The 16,818-nt window shown below is 44.9% G+C and overlaps 1 protein-coding gene across 1 annotated transcript in view; it reads left to right on the top strand.

Annotated features, from left to right (window-relative positions):
- Positions 1–16,469, top strand: part of LOC100656157 (neuronal acetylcholine receptor subunit alpha-7) — a 200,851-nt gene extending 184,382 nt beyond the window's left edge. The window contains exons 6-10 of the mRNA XM_064296216.1: positions 4,062–4,229; positions 5,230–5,424; positions 6,402–6,488; positions 9,086–9,195; positions 15,951–16,469. Coding sequence (XP_064152286.1) covers positions 4,062–4,229; positions 5,230–5,424; positions 6,402–6,488; positions 9,086–9,195; positions 15,951–16,469 — 1,079 coding nt within the window. The remainder of the gene's footprint in view (positions 1–4,061; positions 4,230–5,229; positions 5,425–6,401; positions 6,489–9,085; positions 9,196–15,950) is intronic.
- Positions 16,470–16,818: the final 349 nt, after the last annotated feature.

Below are 16,818 nucleotides of genomic sequence, written 5' to 3'. Positions count from 1 at the left end.
GTAGAGCTCGTGGTGATCACTGTTGAGAACGCACTAAAGAGCACTCAGCATGTTAGATCCAAGATCAGACTCCTCCAGGGGAGAACTGATTAGTGGCTGAATGAGTTTTCTCCTTTTTTCTCGAACAACTCGATTGTTGATCTTCTCCCTAGGATTGATTCTTTTTCCAGGAGCCCATCATTTCGATCAGATTCACCGGGCCCTGGGCTGCTCAAAGAGTAAGAGTCACCCACAGGTGGGACACTGGAGTTTTATGGCCTTGAGGCACATTTGAGGTGGGCTTTAACATATGGATATTAATAAGGTTTGTTTTTCTTTTTCCAGGATGTTCTTTTCCAGGATTATCTCCCCTACTGCACTGCCCCTGCTTTTGAATGAGGCCAGACGAACTGTTTGGTTTGTCTAATTTCCTGCACCCAGGCAATCATGTCCCGCACCCCTCATACACACACACCAAACCAAAAACCAAACCCACCACTGTCAAGTCGATTCCGACTCATAGCAACCCTATAGGACATAGTAGAACTGCTCCATGGAGTTTCCAAGGAGCACCTGGTAGATTCAAACTGCCACCCTCTTGGTTAGCAGCCATAGCACTGAACCACTACACCACCAGGGTTCCCCCCGCCCCGGCCCCCAGACACGCACATATGTGCACAATCCCTTATCTGATGTTTAAACACTCCCTGGCCCTTTATCCCCAGTCTCAGTGGTGCCACCTATGGGTTCACCTCCCGGCACACAGCAAAGCTGGCTTTGCCTTTAGGGCTTTGTAAGCCCTTCCTCTTTGGCACAGGATAAGCATCCCTAGGCAGGACCTGGCTTCCTCACCTTCGGATGTACCACTGTGAAGCCCTAGGCCCAGACCGGGGTAGATGCTCCGCCTGTCAGTATGTGAATGAGTAATTGAATCAGTCAGTGGCAGATAACCCCCAATAATGTGTGTATAGATGGAAGGTTTTCTGTTTTAAAGCACCAGCTTTCTTGCCGCTTCCCTCCCCGAAGCATGCGTTTTCTTCTAACTGGAGGACCACTCCAGACTGGGGCTGGGGGTGAGCCTCTCATCTCCTGTGTGTTCCTTTCCCCAGGCTTGTAAGTGGCAGCTTCTGTTACGAGGGCTATTTTTGAAAACGATATCAGCAGTCGTCAGTGTAGAAGAATAGGGTGCTGCAGATGGTTCTGAGAGCTGAGGCTATTTTGAGCCTCCAAGAAGAGTGTTCCCTGACGCTGCCGCTGAAGGTGCCCACATGCAGCAGCCCCCCTAGTGCTCCCACCCCCACGTTCTCAGCCAGGACCTTACACACTGTGCTGTGGCCTTGGAGTCTCCCTTTCCATCAGGAAAAGCACAGAGCCGCTGGTTTGGGGTCATGTAGACCTGGCTTTGGGGTATTGTTCTGCTCTGCTCAGCTAGACATGCCTGGGTGAACAAAAGAGTGTTTGGTGATGTTAAAAATAATCAAAACTCAAGGAAGCTTTATTCTGAGCATTCTGTATGCATATAGGGAGACCATTCTGATTCCAGAAAAAAAGCAAATGGCTCCAAGTAAGCTAGTTAAAATGAAACTTATAAAGAGAAGAGGGAGAAGAATAGATTAACCTTTCGCTAAACTTAGCATGATTAGTTGAACCCTGGCTCCTGCTTTTACTGAGATAAACTGATACCTGGCCATAAGGTGGTCTCTGGCCCTCCACCCACCTGTGGCCATGATACCTTTTGAAATTTAAATGAAGTAAGCCTGGCTTTGAACAGGAAAGAAAAGGTTAGCAACTTTGGGTAAAAAAGACTGCTGGCAAGATTAATTTTTGGTCAAGAATTATTTTATGGTTAATATTTTTTTCTGGGTAAGGAAAACCTTAAAATCAAAGTAAGATGTGTTATTAATTTTTCTCTTCAATAGTTGCAAGCTTTGAAATAGAGGCACTGGTTATCAAATGACTTTTTTTTTTTTTTTTTTCCATTGGATGTGTTTAGTTTTTAACTGCTTTGTTGTTGTTAGGTGCCGTGAGTCAATTCTGACTCATAGCAACCTTATATACAACAAAACGAAACACTGCCCGGTCCTGCAACATCCTCACAACCATTATGTTTGAGCCCATTGTTGCAGCCACCATGTCAGTCCATCTTGTTGAGGTTCTTTTTCTCTGACTCTCTACTTTGCCAAGCCTGATGTCTTTCTCCAGGGACTGATCCCTCCTGATAACATGTTCAAAGTACATGAAACCAAATCTCGCCATCCTCACTTCCAAGGAGCATGCTGGTTGTATTTCTTCCAAGACAGACTTGTTCGTTCTTGTTGCAGTCCATGGTATATTCAATATTCTTTGTCAACACCATAATTCAAAGGCATTGAATCTTCTTTGGTCTTCCATATTCGTTGCCCAACTTTCACACACATGTGAGGCAATTGAAAATATCATGATATTTGGTCAGGCACACCTTTAGTCCTCAAAGTGACGTCTTTGCTTTATAACACTTTAAGGGGTTCTTTTGCAGCAGATTACCCAATGTAATACATCTTTTTTTAGCTGCTTTATTGAGGTATAATTTATATATCATACAACTAATCCATTTAAGTGTACAATTCAGTGATTTTTAGTATATTCCCAGAGTTGTGCAACTCTCATCACAATCTAATTTTAGAATATTTCCATCACTCCACAAAGCTCCCTTTTGCCTGTTTGCAGTGAGTTTTGCTCCCACTGCCAGGCCCAGGCTACCACTGATTGGCTTTGCCTAGATAGTCTCCTCTTATGAGCTCTTAGAAATGGAATCATACAGTTAAAGAGTCACGTTTTCTAACTTCCAAACAGTGTGAACTTTGGGAGATCTAGCCCACTCATGGGAGGGGGATGTCTGTATGACTTCCAGATTCTTCTGAAGATTTACTATAATGCTCTCAAATTGTACTTAAAGGAACTTGAGACAAGAAGTTTATGATCCTTTCTCAGCTTGGCTGTCATTGGGGACCCATGTTTGCAAAGACAGTCAGCCCTTTCCCCTGTCCTTTACCCCATTCACTCTTTCTTTAATTCAGTAGCAGAAGTTCACAGAGGGCCTGCCCTGCTGCCACTAGCACTGGAGTAGGCTCACTTCCAATGCCTTCCTTCCAGGGTTTCCTGGGGCAGGGAGGAGCAGGTTGGCATGAATAACTAAAGAGGGCTTGTCTGTTCTCTTGGACCTTCTGGGAAACTCTCTTAAAAGTTGCTCAAGCCTGGAACCCATCTTTTTGGTAGAAATTCTTCCTTGTGTCTAAACAATATGGCTTCATTGTAAACGTATCAGTTCTTGTTCTGTTCTTGACCTAGGATGTAGGTAGTTAAAATTGCCCTGCACATATATTTCTAGACAATCATGTATTTTGTCTATGTTTAACCTAAAGAATATGCTACCCCTTCCCCACCAAATGCACACACACACACGTATCTTCCAGGTTCTATTTCTAACCCCTTCATCGTTTTATTCTCTGTGATTTTCTATGCTCTTTACTTTTGTCTGATTATTTAGCATCCAAGGATGCACATGGTAAATGGAACTTTTCAGAGTTGCTAACTCTTTGCACAGAAAGCCCCCAGAACAGTCTTCTTCAATGGAGTGTGTCAGAGTTGTGTTTGAATTTTAAAAGACAGTGAAGCTTCAGCTGAGCTGACATTCTAGAGATTTTCCAGAAAGGATCAAGCTTATTTGTTCTACGAAACTTAGCTGCAGCTGGAGGCAAGATACCAGCCCGAAAGCCTCTAGGGTGGCACCCAGGCCAAAGGTGCTTCCACCAGTGCGTCCACTTGGGCCACATCCACATGGCTTCATCTGGAAGGCCGCACTAATGGGCAGAGAGATGTGTGCACAAGCACGCATGCTGGAAGAGAAACACAGAATATCACAAATGATGTGACCTGTAGCTCTCCAGCCTCTTTATCTGACCAGCAGGCTTTAACCCCAATCCTGAATAGGCATTGCATGTTATTAGCTGGGTGTGAGTATGTAGGGTGTGGATGGCCTGCGTTTCAGACTTGCCTCCTTCAGCTTGTGGCTGGTTGTCTGGCCATTTCCATTGCCCTCTCAGGCATATTCAAGAGCTCCTGCTACATTGATGTGCGCTGGTTCCCCTTCGACGTGCAGCAGTGCAAGCTCAAGTTTGGTTCCTGGTCTTACGGAGGTTGGTCCCTGGATTTGCAGATGCAGGAGGCAGACATCAGCAGCTACATCCCAAATGGAGAGTGGGATCTTGTGGGTAAGCCCATGAGCATTAATCAATAGAGGTATTGCCAGCAGATGTTGTTTTTGTTGTTGTTAGGTGCTGTCGATTTGGTTCCGACTCATAGCGACATTATGTACAACAGAATGAAACACTGTCTGGTCCTGCACCATCCTCATAATCATTGTTATGCTTGAGCCCATTGTTGCCAGCAGATACACCAGGCAAAAGGCCTGGGAGGAAACTTCTTTATTCTTGCGCTCTCTTTAAAAAGTTTGGGATTTTTCCCCTTTGCTTTTCACTGTGGCTATTTATTGAACCCTGTAGTATTCCCGATCATTTACTGAGAACTCTAGGATGGAAAACTTAAATAGAAAACCCAATGCTTTCCATGAGGAAAGTGTGAGTATGGTAAGGACTGGATTTATACAAGTCATTGCTAGTATATTAAAAAAAAAAAAAAAAGTTGCCATCAAGCCAACTTTGACTCATGGTGACCCTAGGTGTGTTGGAGCAGAACTGTGATCCATAGGGTTTTTAGTGGCTAATTTTTTCAGGATGGCTCTGGGTGGACTCCAACCTCCAGCCTTTTAGTTAGCAGCCAAGCTTGTTACCCACTGACACCATGCAGGGACTCCAGCACTAGTGTAAACATCCCTACGTTATTCCAATCTACCCCATTCCCAAAATCAGGCTGGATAGCAAATGTCAATTGGTGACCTATATTTGGTTATTTCCAATAGAAAAATTATAATTAGATTTATAATGATGTAACATTTATGATTTTGTAATAATATATCTTATTTATAGTAATATATTTCCAGTCCTTCAAAAATACTTATCCATTTGCTCAAATACCACTAAAATACACTTAAACAACTCTATAATAATCCAGCAAGGGTATATTTAAGTACTAATTACCCACTTTTTTACCCCATAATGAACTCCACCAGTATGTTTGTGTGTGATGTGCACCTTAAAACAAACATGGTGGTTTTATTAAAACGTGGTCCATTTTCTGCTTGTCTCTATGGAGGAATCCCGGGGAAGAGGAGTGAGAAGTTCTATGACTGCTGCAAAGAGCCATACCCAGATGTCACCTTCACAGTGACCATGAGGCGCAGGACCCTCTACTATGGCCTCAACCTGCTCATCCCCTGTGTGCTCATCTCTGCCTTGGCCCTGTTAGTGTTCCTGCTGCCTGCAGACTCTGGCGAGAAAATCTCCCTGGGTAAGTGCTCAGGGTTTGGTGGGATCCCGAGGCAGGAAGGGTTTTCCGAGAGAGTGAGTCATGGGGTAAGCTTTGTGGGGCTGATTGTGGGCAGCGCAGAGGCAGGCCTAGGCTCTGGTTCAGATGCCCCGGGTCCTCTTGGCACATCACACAGTGGCCTCTTGGCCCAAGGTGTGTGGCTCAGGGCCTGTCTCCATGATACCAAGAATTCTAGGTTTAGGGTCTTTACTGAAGTCAAGACCTGGAGAATACCATTGTGCCACAGGGAACCCCCTTTGGTAGCTGCCTGTAGGATCCTGACTGTGGAGGGTAGGGAGACCCAGTAAGGAACTAGCTCAATCCTGCTTTGAAGGGCCTCCGCTGGTGGTGACTGGCCCCAGTCATTGTGGACAGGGTGCAGTTTAGTTTAGTATCAGTGCCTTTACATAATGTAATTAATTATGGTAATGTCATTACAGAGATAAGAAAAGATTTAGGATGATGAGATCGGTTTTCTCAATGAGTTATTAACTATCATATTTAGCATGTGGCAGAATTCATTTTTCAAACCCCATCTCTTGACTAAGGCTCAGAAATGCTAAATGACTCATTCAAGGTCACGTGGCTAGTAAGTAGCAAAGTCAGCTCCTGAAACCAGGTCTTCTGACGAAATAGTTTGGAAACTACTTCTCAATAACATTGTAATAAAGAAAACGGGATATAAGTGTGTTCAGTTAAGCTGTTCATGTTTGTGTTGATTCTTCCAAAGCTCTGGTTCCTAAACTTGTCTCCACCTGGGGCTACTTCATGAACCTGGTGAATGACATGGGCTGTCCCCAGAAAAATGCACGTACCCGTGTGCACACCGGTCATAAACACAGTGTCAGGGACTTCATGGAGTTCCCCGCCTGCAATTCCCCCTGGTTCCTTGAATCTCAGCTTGGGATCCCTACCCTACCATCAGTTTGTCTAAGGAACCGCTGTGCGCTCTGTTTCAGGGATAACGGTTTTACTTTCTCTGACTGTCTTCATGCTGCTTGTGGCTGAGATCATGCCTGCGACGTCCGATTCAGTGCCATTGATTGGTAAGGCATCACCAGGGCTCCTGTCTAAAGACATGTGGTGAAAGCGTGTGCGGAATTCCCAGCAGACACAAGGAGAGCTGCACTGCCTGTTTTCTGCTTTGGGGAGATGACTTTTGTAACCATGCAGAGTGACCCAGCCTCTGCTCACCTACCACTGGCTGTGACAATGGAGGGGTCCAGCTTGTGGTTTGATTTTATGGTGCAGAAATGTCCCTTTCCTCCCATACATCTCCCCTTCTGGCTTGCTATGGAGCCAGAGATTTTACCATTAGAGATTCATTATTTAATCTAGGACATTGTTTTTCTACACGCCCTTTATAAAATGGAAGGAGCATATACTTTAACTCTTAGCCATTGTTTTCCAAGGTACCTAGACTTCTCCTTATAAAGGGGTTTGCAGAAATGCAACACAGGGCAAATATGTTTTGGCCAGGAGAGGTATAAGGCATGACCTCTGCCCAGGGAGGGAAGACAGACAGACAGAGCCTTCCTCTGTGTGGAACCCCGGGGTCCAGCAAATGGTGTTGCTGTGACTAAGGACTTTCCTGGGCTGGAGTGAATGGAAGCATTCAAAGGATGCTCGGTGGTCTACTGGTTAAGATTCAGTACTCTCACCACTGCAGCCTGGCTTCTCTTCCTGGTCAGGGATCCCAGACCTCCAAGCTAGCTGAGCATAGGGTTGAAAAGGAAACAATCTGCCAGTGGATACTGGTTTAATATGAACATTGCCACTCTGCTTGGTGATGGAAATCAGAAATGAGATAGCAGCCTTTGCTTATGCCTGTTCAGCCAGTGCTATCTGGGCATCCGTCTTCTGTGCTAATCAAGGATGGATGGGAGTGGGGGGGTTGCCCACGGATGTCCCAAAGCTGATGGAACCAAGAGACCCAAGGCCCTCATCGTGGAGCTCCCCAAACCAAACCAAACCCATTTCCATTGAGTCGATTCTTACCCATAGCAACCGTGTAGCACAGAGTAGAACTGCCCATAGGGTCTCTAAGGCTGTAAATCTTTACAGAAGCAGACTGCCACATCTTTCTCCTGAGGAGCAGCTGGCATGTTCAAATCACTGACCTTTTGGTTAGCAGCTGAGTGCTTAACCACTGCACCATGAGGGCTCCTTGTGGAGCTACCTATATGTGTGATATTTTGGCCAGAGAAACTGTTGATAAAAAAAAAAATGTTGATACAAAGTGACACCTTTGAAGGTGTCACATTTTTCTTGGTACCATCCAGGCAGTGAGGAACTTGGCATTGGCAGTGACTCCATTTTTCTACTTTCCAACCCATCACTTTCAGTGGAAACTTGCAATAGAGCCCACCCTTAGTGGCCTGGTCAGCAGTTGCTGCCTTCACTATTGAACCCCAGGGAAACCTTGGCTGACACATATCCCATATCTAAAAGGAGGGATTGTTCTCAGTCTCAGGGCATCAGTCTGCTGCCCTCTGTCAGTGGAGGTGGCCTTGGATCCTTCCATTTGTCACTGTTTTGTCCATGCTCTTCCCCATTCTAGTAGTTCCCAGTGCCCACATCTGGGAGAGCTGCTCACAGATACATTCGGTCTCTGTAGGAGGCTGTGAGCTCTTTCCTGGCCAGAGCAGGGGTAGTATTCTCAGCCGAGCATGTAGGCTTTCCACCTGGAGCTCAGCCCCCTTAAAAGGCTAGCTACCAGAGGCTTAATCGTCATAATGTAATTAGTCACCGTAAATAAGGACCACCTCCTCTGGGGGTGCAGTGGTTAAGCCCTTGGCTGCTAGCCTAAAGGTTGGCTATTCAAACCCAGACGCTCCCTGGGAAAAAGATATGGTCATCTGCTTCTGTAAAGGTTCACAGCCTTGGAAACCCTGTGGGGCAGTTGTACTCTACCCTATAGGGTTTCTATGAGTCAAAATCAACTCATAGGAAATGGAGTTTTTTTTTTTTTTCTCCTTGTCGACCCATCTAATCTCTAATTCTTACACCAACCCTGCAAGAAAGGGGTTTTGATCCCTGTTCTCCTGGGGAAGATTGTGAGGATGTAACTTGTCCAAGCTCAGAGATGGCTGGTAGTGGACCAGTGTTAAATCTCTTTCCCATGTATGATGTAGCTGGTAAGATATACCCTTGTCTATCTGGCTGAATCTGATATTCTCAGTCTGAAAAGTTATTACTGCCAGACTTTTCCTGGCTAGACAACCGGCCTCCCCATATGTCCCTGCAGGAGAAGGAGCGAAACTCTTACTTTCCAAGACTCATACCCTAAGGATCAGGTCTGATAAGACATCCAGGTTCTACCCCAGGTTTACCCTGGTTATACCCAGAGCCCCTCCTTAGCCTGCACTAGTCACAGTGGTGACCACACCCTCACTGCTCAGGTGTTTCCAGTTAGAAGCATTCCGATGTTTTCTCATGGGAACAACCCTGTCACAATCCAGGAAGTTCGGGCTCACCAGGTAGGCTTAGGTCTTCCAGGCCTCTGCTGCATGGAAGTCACGCTGGGTTGCTCATGCACCCACATCCTGGGGAGTCAATGGATACAGCTGGAGTTACCTGTCCTGTGAGGTTTGGTGCCGCAAGGCTCCCATTGGGTCTCACCCTATGTGTGTTCTCTCTGCAGCCCAGTATTTTGCCAGCACCATGATCATTGTCGGCCTCTCTGTTGTTGTGACGGTGATCGTGCTGCAGTACCACCACCACGACCCTGATGGGGGCAAGATGCCCAAGTGGGTATGTCCCTGCCCTGCACACAGGCACTGTCTGAGCCTACCTCCCAAGCTCTGTGATTTTGACCACAGCCAAACCAAATGAAAGTGCAGACTGTGGCCAGACAGCATGTCATTATGGTCATGGAGTTTTTGTTTGTTTCACAGATTTTGAAAATAGAATATAATAACATGAAATTAATATCCTTAATTATTGATTTTAAAAATCACCCAGAAACCTAGCATTTCCAAAGAAATAGCTTTATTTTTATGTGAGTTCACCTATCTGCACAGAGTACGTTTCTGGGGAACTTAGCAGCCCATGGCACTTCTGTTTGTTTATTTTAATCTAAACATTCAGGGCAGATTAATCAGTAAGCAAGATACCTATGGCCTTAGTTATGTTTACTTACTAATCTGCTGTGCACAATTTCACCTGGGTTTCACCACATATTCCCTGTGTCTATGTCCTCCTGTTTTTTAAAAACGCCAATCATGTAGGATTAGGACTCACCCTACTCCAGTGGGACCTCATGTTAACTAATTAGTTCTGCAAAGAACCCATTTCCAAACAAGGTCACGTTCACAGGTACTGGGGTTAGGACCTCAGCATATCTTTTTGGAGGACACAACTGAATCCACAACACTATCCGTGCATCTACTTGGAATAGGTAATACATTCACATGTTTCAAAAGCTAAAACAAAATTCAGAGCTATACGTAAGGATATCTTGCCCCTGCTCCTGTCCCCACCCTGCTTCCTCCACCACTATGTATAACCACTTATAGTAATTCCTGCTTTTCCTTTCCAGAGTTTATTCAGGCAAACACATGCACACAAAAAAATTATAAACAAATATCTTATGTCTGAAAAGTATTTTACTGATTTAAAGATAAGAGAAGACATGAAGACACAGAATGATTTTTAATGACCTGGCAGCACTTTACTGCTACAGAAAAATCTTAAGGAAGAGCATAAGCTAATTAGTCAGCTCTCGGCAAAAGGCACGTTAAAATTGGTAGCTGCAAATGAAGAACCTGTTCAGCCGTTTCGTGATATGCCACACTGCATTTGTCTTTCTTTCTTTGTGTTCTTGAGGCCTAAACAACCTCCCAGGGACTTTTATTGTTATGACCTGTTGTTATGAAGAAGGCACTGTTGGATGCAGCAGTGTTATGTGACATTTGCACAGCCAGAAACAAGACAGTAACCAACAGAAGAGGTCATGAGCAGTTTGATAAGTGCCAAGAGGATAATCTCATTTTTTGAGATGCTTTAGCCTTGAAAGCTAAAGATTCAGGCCATAGAATTCAAAATAAGTTTGGCAGTATGGATCATCTTAGCTTGTGATGTGCTCCAGGAGGTGTGTAGATCCCACGTGGGAGGAGAGACGTCAGGTTCGTGCTCAGCTGTCCTCTGCTCAACTCCTCTGGGTTCTGTCTCACTTGGTGCTGGGGTGTGGTCCCTCAGACATTCTTGTGTTCTGGCCCAGGTTTTCCTGGACCATCTGCGTGCGGGTTGGGCTAAAATCATAGGAGTTTTGAAGAGAACCTTGTAGAGACCCTTTTATAGATGACATTGTGGAAGTCTAAACACATTGTCTTAACCACTTCCTCGCTGTCTTAGTTGCCTAGTGCTGCCACATAAATGCCACAAGTGTGTGGCTTTAAAGAACAGAAATGTATTTTCTCACAGTTAAAGAGGATAGAAGTCCAAATTGAGGGCTTGGCCCTAGGTGATGGTCCTTCTTTGTCTGTTTCAGCTTCTAGCAGCTGTGCCAATCTTTGGCTTTCCTGGTCTTGTAGCTGCCTCTTCCATTTGTCTTCAAATGGTGTCATTGCCCTGTGTGTCTGTTCTGCTCTTTTTATAACTGTACACAGGTACAGGGGCAAGAATTGCAACATATTATTTTGAGGGGACACAATTCAATCCATAATGCTCACTGTGTGATCTTAAGGCAACACATTAACCTCTTCGAGCCTCCTTGTCTGTAAAATGAGGGAATTACACCCTCTTTACAGAGCCCTGGAAGGACTGACTGAGGTGCATGAGCCATGTGCCCTGTGTGGGCCAAACTTGACCTCGGATTCACATGAGCTCTGGTCCCTGCACCTCCAGGAGTCGACTGACTGGTCTTCCCAGGCTCCAGAGGTTTGTCCATGAGGTTGGACAGGATATATAGAGTGCTACCTGCTGCGTAGAGCCTCCTACGGAAGAAAGGGTTATCTTTCCAGCTGCGATGAAACTCATCTTGTATTGTCTCTCTTTTCTTGGCTGTCTCCAGAGCTGTTGACTGTACTTATCTTTGATAAGATGTCATAAAAATGAGTACTAAGAAAGAAAGTGCTGCCAACCTGAACTTCACACCCTCCTCTCTGTACTTACATATGGAAAATACCTCTGTGTTACTGATGGGATTTGCCTGTATTCATAAAACAAAATTAAAATGAAATGAGTGTCTGGATAATTTCAGAGAAAGAGCCCACTTTTCAAGAACATGTCTAGAAGATATGGCTTGCAAAAATGTTTTTTGACTTGGATCACTGTGTCCAATTTCTTTCTTTTTTCCAACAGAGGCAAAAACAGCGTATACCTCACAGTTAACTCTCCCCACTCCTTCCCTGCATGTAGGTACTTAGTATTTATAAAATACTCTAAACCAGCAGTCAGCAAACGATAGCTCTCTGGCCAAATCCAGCCCACTAATTATTTTCGTGAATAAAGGTTTATTGGAACACAGCTAAACCTACTCATTTACATACTGTCTGCAGCTACTTTTGCACTACAACTGCAGAGATGAGTTGTAGTGCAAAAGCAACAATTGCAACAGAGAACTTATGGCCCACAAAGCCTAAAATATTTACTGTGTAGCCCTTTACACAAAGTTTGCTGACCCCTGCTTTAGACTTTCCAGTGTACTTCCCCAAACATCATTTATTCATTGTTCATTTCAGCCTCATGAGTTAGGTTAAAACCAAACCAAGTCAAACCCACTGCCATCGAGTGAATTCCGACTCATAGAGACCCTATAGGACAGAATAGAACTACCCCATTGTCTCTAGGAACTCCGGGTTCTGCTTGGCAAAACTGTCCAGGGCCAAAAAGACAGAGACTGAGTTAGGGAGAACGAAGGCAACTTTATTGGCTGGCCAAGCAAGGAGACAGTGGGGGCTGCATACCATCCAAGACTGCCTCACAGGCAGCTTGTTGAGGCAGGATCAGTTTGAGAATACAAAATGGTGCATGTGCAGGCACGGAGCATTTTAAAATGAGTAAGTGTTTTATAAGGCCTGTGTTCAATCCCCTGCACAGGAGGAAGTTAGCCATTTTTGTTCATTAGCATGTTAGCTTTCCCTCCACCCAGAGGTGGAGAATTCATCATGCATGGGTGGTTAATGAGCTAAAGGTTATCTGGAGTGCCAAGATGGGGGACAGGACCAGTTTTAGTCAGCCCGTAGCTGTTTCTTTTCAAGGAGGTTCTGAGAAGGAAAAGAAAGAACTCCAGGAAGTGGTGGGGTGAGGGACTGTCTTTAGGCTAAGGATAGATGGCTCTGTGGTTCCAGCCCTGTCTTAGCATAGCATTTCTGAGGCTATAAATAAATCTTTACTGAAGCAAATTGCCACATTTTTCTCCCATGGAGCAGCTACTGGGTTTGAACCGCCAACCTTTTGGTTAGTAACCAAGCACTTTAACCACTCTGCCACCAGGGCTCCCTTTTGAGTTAGGTTAGATGTTCCTAAAGTCTTTTGGCTCATGGTACTGTTAGCATCTCAGGAATTATCTTTTTTTCAAGAACTCCTAGGTCAAAAGAAAAATAGCTTTGTTTATTAAGTAGGCCAAAGCCCTAACAACTCAGTGCCTGTAGGGCACAGCACAGCCTCTCAAATTTTGAGGTCAGATTTGAGAACCTGCCCCATTTTCCCTTCCACATATGCTTTCTTGGTACTTGGTTTTTATCAGGACAACTGTAAAAACCTGTTCTGCAAAGAAAAGGGTTGGAGCAATCTAGGTTGAAACTGAACTACTTCAGGCTATTTCAAGTGGAGTCTAAGGGATATCTCAGGGTTCCCCTTTTGTAAGTTTGCTGTGGCACTCTGAGGCACCTCACTCACAGTTTGGGAACCAGGGAGTTAGGTATTGCCAATCGCTGGGTACAGATGAGGAAGAATCAGAGAGGGAATCCATGTTCACACAGCCCAAGGGGTCCAAATCAAGACAGGCTTCTCTGAGATTGCAGTGTGCTTATTGCTACCAACTGGGTTGTGGGCTCATGGAGAAAAATTCAATTCATTCCCAGGGTGATTTTCTGCACTTGTTTTATTCTTAGCGTACATTGATTCAAAGTTGTAAACAGTTGGCATTCCTTTCTGTGTACAGTCAGGTGGGGAGGCAATAGAGCTGTCACCCCTGTGATAAGTGAAACAGATCTAGTATTGTGGGATCATCTTCCCCCTTCCCTTGGTCTCCTAGTGTCCTAGGGTAAAATCACCACGTTATACTACAGCAAAAAGGAAGGTTTTATTCGGCATATGTTCAAAAGAGGCAAAAGTGGGAAAAGTGACAAGCATGCTGCTGGAGCCATGTCTGCCTGAATCCAAGGAATGTTACAGAATCATCAGTATATATTAACATTATAAATGGGTAAAATCATTAGAACCTTCACCTTTTTCACAGATTGGCTAAAAACTGCCAAATCACTGTGATTCTACATTTTGAATTGTATTAATAATCATTGGTACAGATTTCAGGAACTACAGTCAGGGGGGTCTTCATTGGTCAACAAATCTTACTATTTACTAAAAGGTAACAGAAAAAGATAAGAGTGGAAAGTATGTGGATCTTTTGTGCTCTGTTTGATTAGTTTATATAAAAGATTTCCTAAAAGATGTTTTCCAGGTTTGTCCTAGCTCAGGTCCCAGCTGATGTGTCCTTGTGAGTCCAGCTCCACCTGGGTCATGTTCTTCATACTCAAGAACAGGAAATAATGGCTCCAATGTTACCTCCTATATCACTGGTGCTGCTGTAACAGAAATACCAGAAGCAGGTGTCTTTACAGAATCAACAATTATTTTCCCACAGCTCTGGAAGCTAAAAGTCCAAATCAGGGTCACAGCTCATTCTCTCCTTGTCGGTAGCTCCTGGCATCCTTGGCTTATAGGCAGTTCTAACATGGTATTTGTCTTCCCTGTGTGTGTCTGTGTCTGTGTCTAATCTGCTGTTTTTATAACTCAGAAGCCATTGGGTTTAGGACACACCCTACACTGATATGGCTGCTTTAACATAACAAAGAAAATACTATTTCCAAATGGGATCACATCCAGAGGATGTTGTTGTTTTTAGGTGCCATTGAGTGGGTTCCAACTCACAGTGACCCTATGTACAACAGAACAAGACACTGCCCGATCCTGAGTCATATCCATAGTGACCCTATGTACAGCAGAACGAAATACTCCCAAGGCCATCCTCACAATCGTTGCTATGCTTGAGCTCATCGTTGCAGCCACTGTGTGAATCCATCTTATTTAGGGTCTTCCTCTCTTTCACTGAGGCTTTATTTACCAAGCATGATGGCTTTCTCTAGGGACTGGTCCCTCCTAATACCATGTCTGAAATACATGAGACTAAGTCTCGTCATCTTCATTTCTAAGGTACATTCTGGTTGTACTTCCAAGACAGATTTGTTCATTTTTCTGGCAGTCCATTGCACATCAAATACCATAATTCAGAGGCATCGATTCTTCTTTGGTCTTTATTCATTGTCCAGCTTTCGCATGCATATGAAGCAATTGAAAATAACATGGCTTGGGTCAGGCACGCTTTAGCCCTCAAAGTGACATCTTTGCCTTTCAACTCTTTAAGGAGGTCTTTTGCAGCAAATTTGCCCAATGCAATATGTTGTTTGATTTCTTGACTGCTGCTTCCATGGCTGTTGATTGTGGATCCAAGTAAAATGAAATCCTTGACAACCTCAGTCTTTTCTCCATTTATCATGATGTTGCTTGTTTGTCCAGTTGTGAGGATTTTTGTTTTCTTTATGTTGAGGTGTAATCCATTTTGAAGGCTGTGGTCTTTGATCTTCATTAGTAAGTGCTTCAAGTCCTCTTACTTTTAGCAAGCAGAGTTGTGTCATCTGCACAATGCAGGTTGTTAATGAATCTTCCTCCAATCCTGATGCCTTGTTCTTCTTCATATAGTCCAGCTTCTCAGATTCCTTACTCAACATACAGATGGAATAAGTATGATGAAAGGGTACAATTCTGACACACGCCTTTCCTGATTTTAAAACACGTAATATCCCCTCGTCCTGTTCCAGTGACTGCCTCTTAGTCTATGTTCAGGTTCCTCATGAGCACAATTAAGTGTTCTAGAATTCCCATTCTTTACAGTGTTATCTGTGATTTGTCACGATCCACACAGCCGAATGCCTTTGCACGGTAGTGAAACACAGGTAAACATCCTTCTGGTATTCTCTGGTTTCAGCCAAGATCCATCTGACGTCAGCAACGATATCCCTAATTCTATGTCCTCTTCTGAATTCACCTTGAATTTCTGGCAGGTCCCTGTGGATGCACAGCTGCAACCGCTCTTGAATTACCTTTAGCAAAATTGTACTTGCTTGTGATATTAGTGAATAGGGGCTATAATTCCAGCACATATTTTGGGGGAACACAATTCAATCTATGGCACCCCCATTGGGAGGTGTGCTTCTCCCACGTGGCTGTTGGGATCAACTAATGCTCACTTCTGGACCGCTCCTAATTCTCTGTTGTTTCTGCAGACCAGAGTCATCCTCCTGAACTGGTGTGCCTGGTTCCTGCGCATGAAAAGGCCAGGGGAGGACAAGGTGCGTCCCGCCTGCCAGCACAAGCAGCGCCGCTGCAGCCTGGCCAGTGTGGAGATGAATGCCATGGCTGGGCCACCCACCAGCAATGGGAACCTACTCTACCTTGGCTTCCGTGGCCTGGACACCGTGCACTGTGCCCCAACACCTGACTCTGGGGTCGTGTGTGGCCGCATGGCCTGCTCGCCCACACATGATGGGCACCTCCTACATGGTGGGCAGCCTGCAGAGGGCGACCCGGACCTGGCCAAGATCCTGGAGGAGGTCCGCTACATCGCCAACCGCTTCCGGTGCCAGGATGAGAGTGAGGCCATCTGCAGCGAATGGAAGTTTGCAGCCTGCGTGGTCGACCGTCTTTGCCTCATGGCCTTCTCCATCTTCACCATCATCTGCACCATCGGCATCCTGATGTCGGCTCCCAACTTCGTCGAGGCCGTGTCCAAAGATTTTGCTTAGCTGGTCCTGTACTTGGATAGGAGATTTCTTGGGCTTCGCAAGCCTTCGGGGTGCTAGTTGCACAGCAGGATTAAGCCCACACTTGACCACTCACATGTACTTTTATTGCTGCTTATTGATCACATTGGTTACAGTTTTGTTGTTACTTTTGGTAATAGAATCTTAGAAAATTTTTGTTCAGTCCTCTCAGATGGGCTAATTGATACCCGAAGTGTCATTGGGCCACTGAGAGGTCATTTGTCCATCCCCCAACTTCTGGTGGGACCTTCAGGGGTCCCGGGTAGCTAATGCCTGCCAGGGAGGCTTGTGCCTTGGTTTTGCATGCCTGCATGTCATGTGTCATAAAGGC

The sequence above is a fragment of the Loxodonta africana genome, chromosome 13 (genome assembly GCF_030014295.1).
Source record: "Loxodonta africana isolate mLoxAfr1 chromosome 13, mLoxAfr1.hap2, whole genome shotgun sequence".
NCBI classification, from domain to species: domain Eukaryota; kingdom Metazoa; phylum Chordata; class Mammalia; order Proboscidea; family Elephantidae; genus Loxodonta; species Loxodonta africana.
The sequence above is the reverse complement of the archived record's forward strand: the minus strand, read 5'-3'. Positions and strand labels throughout refer to the sequence as shown.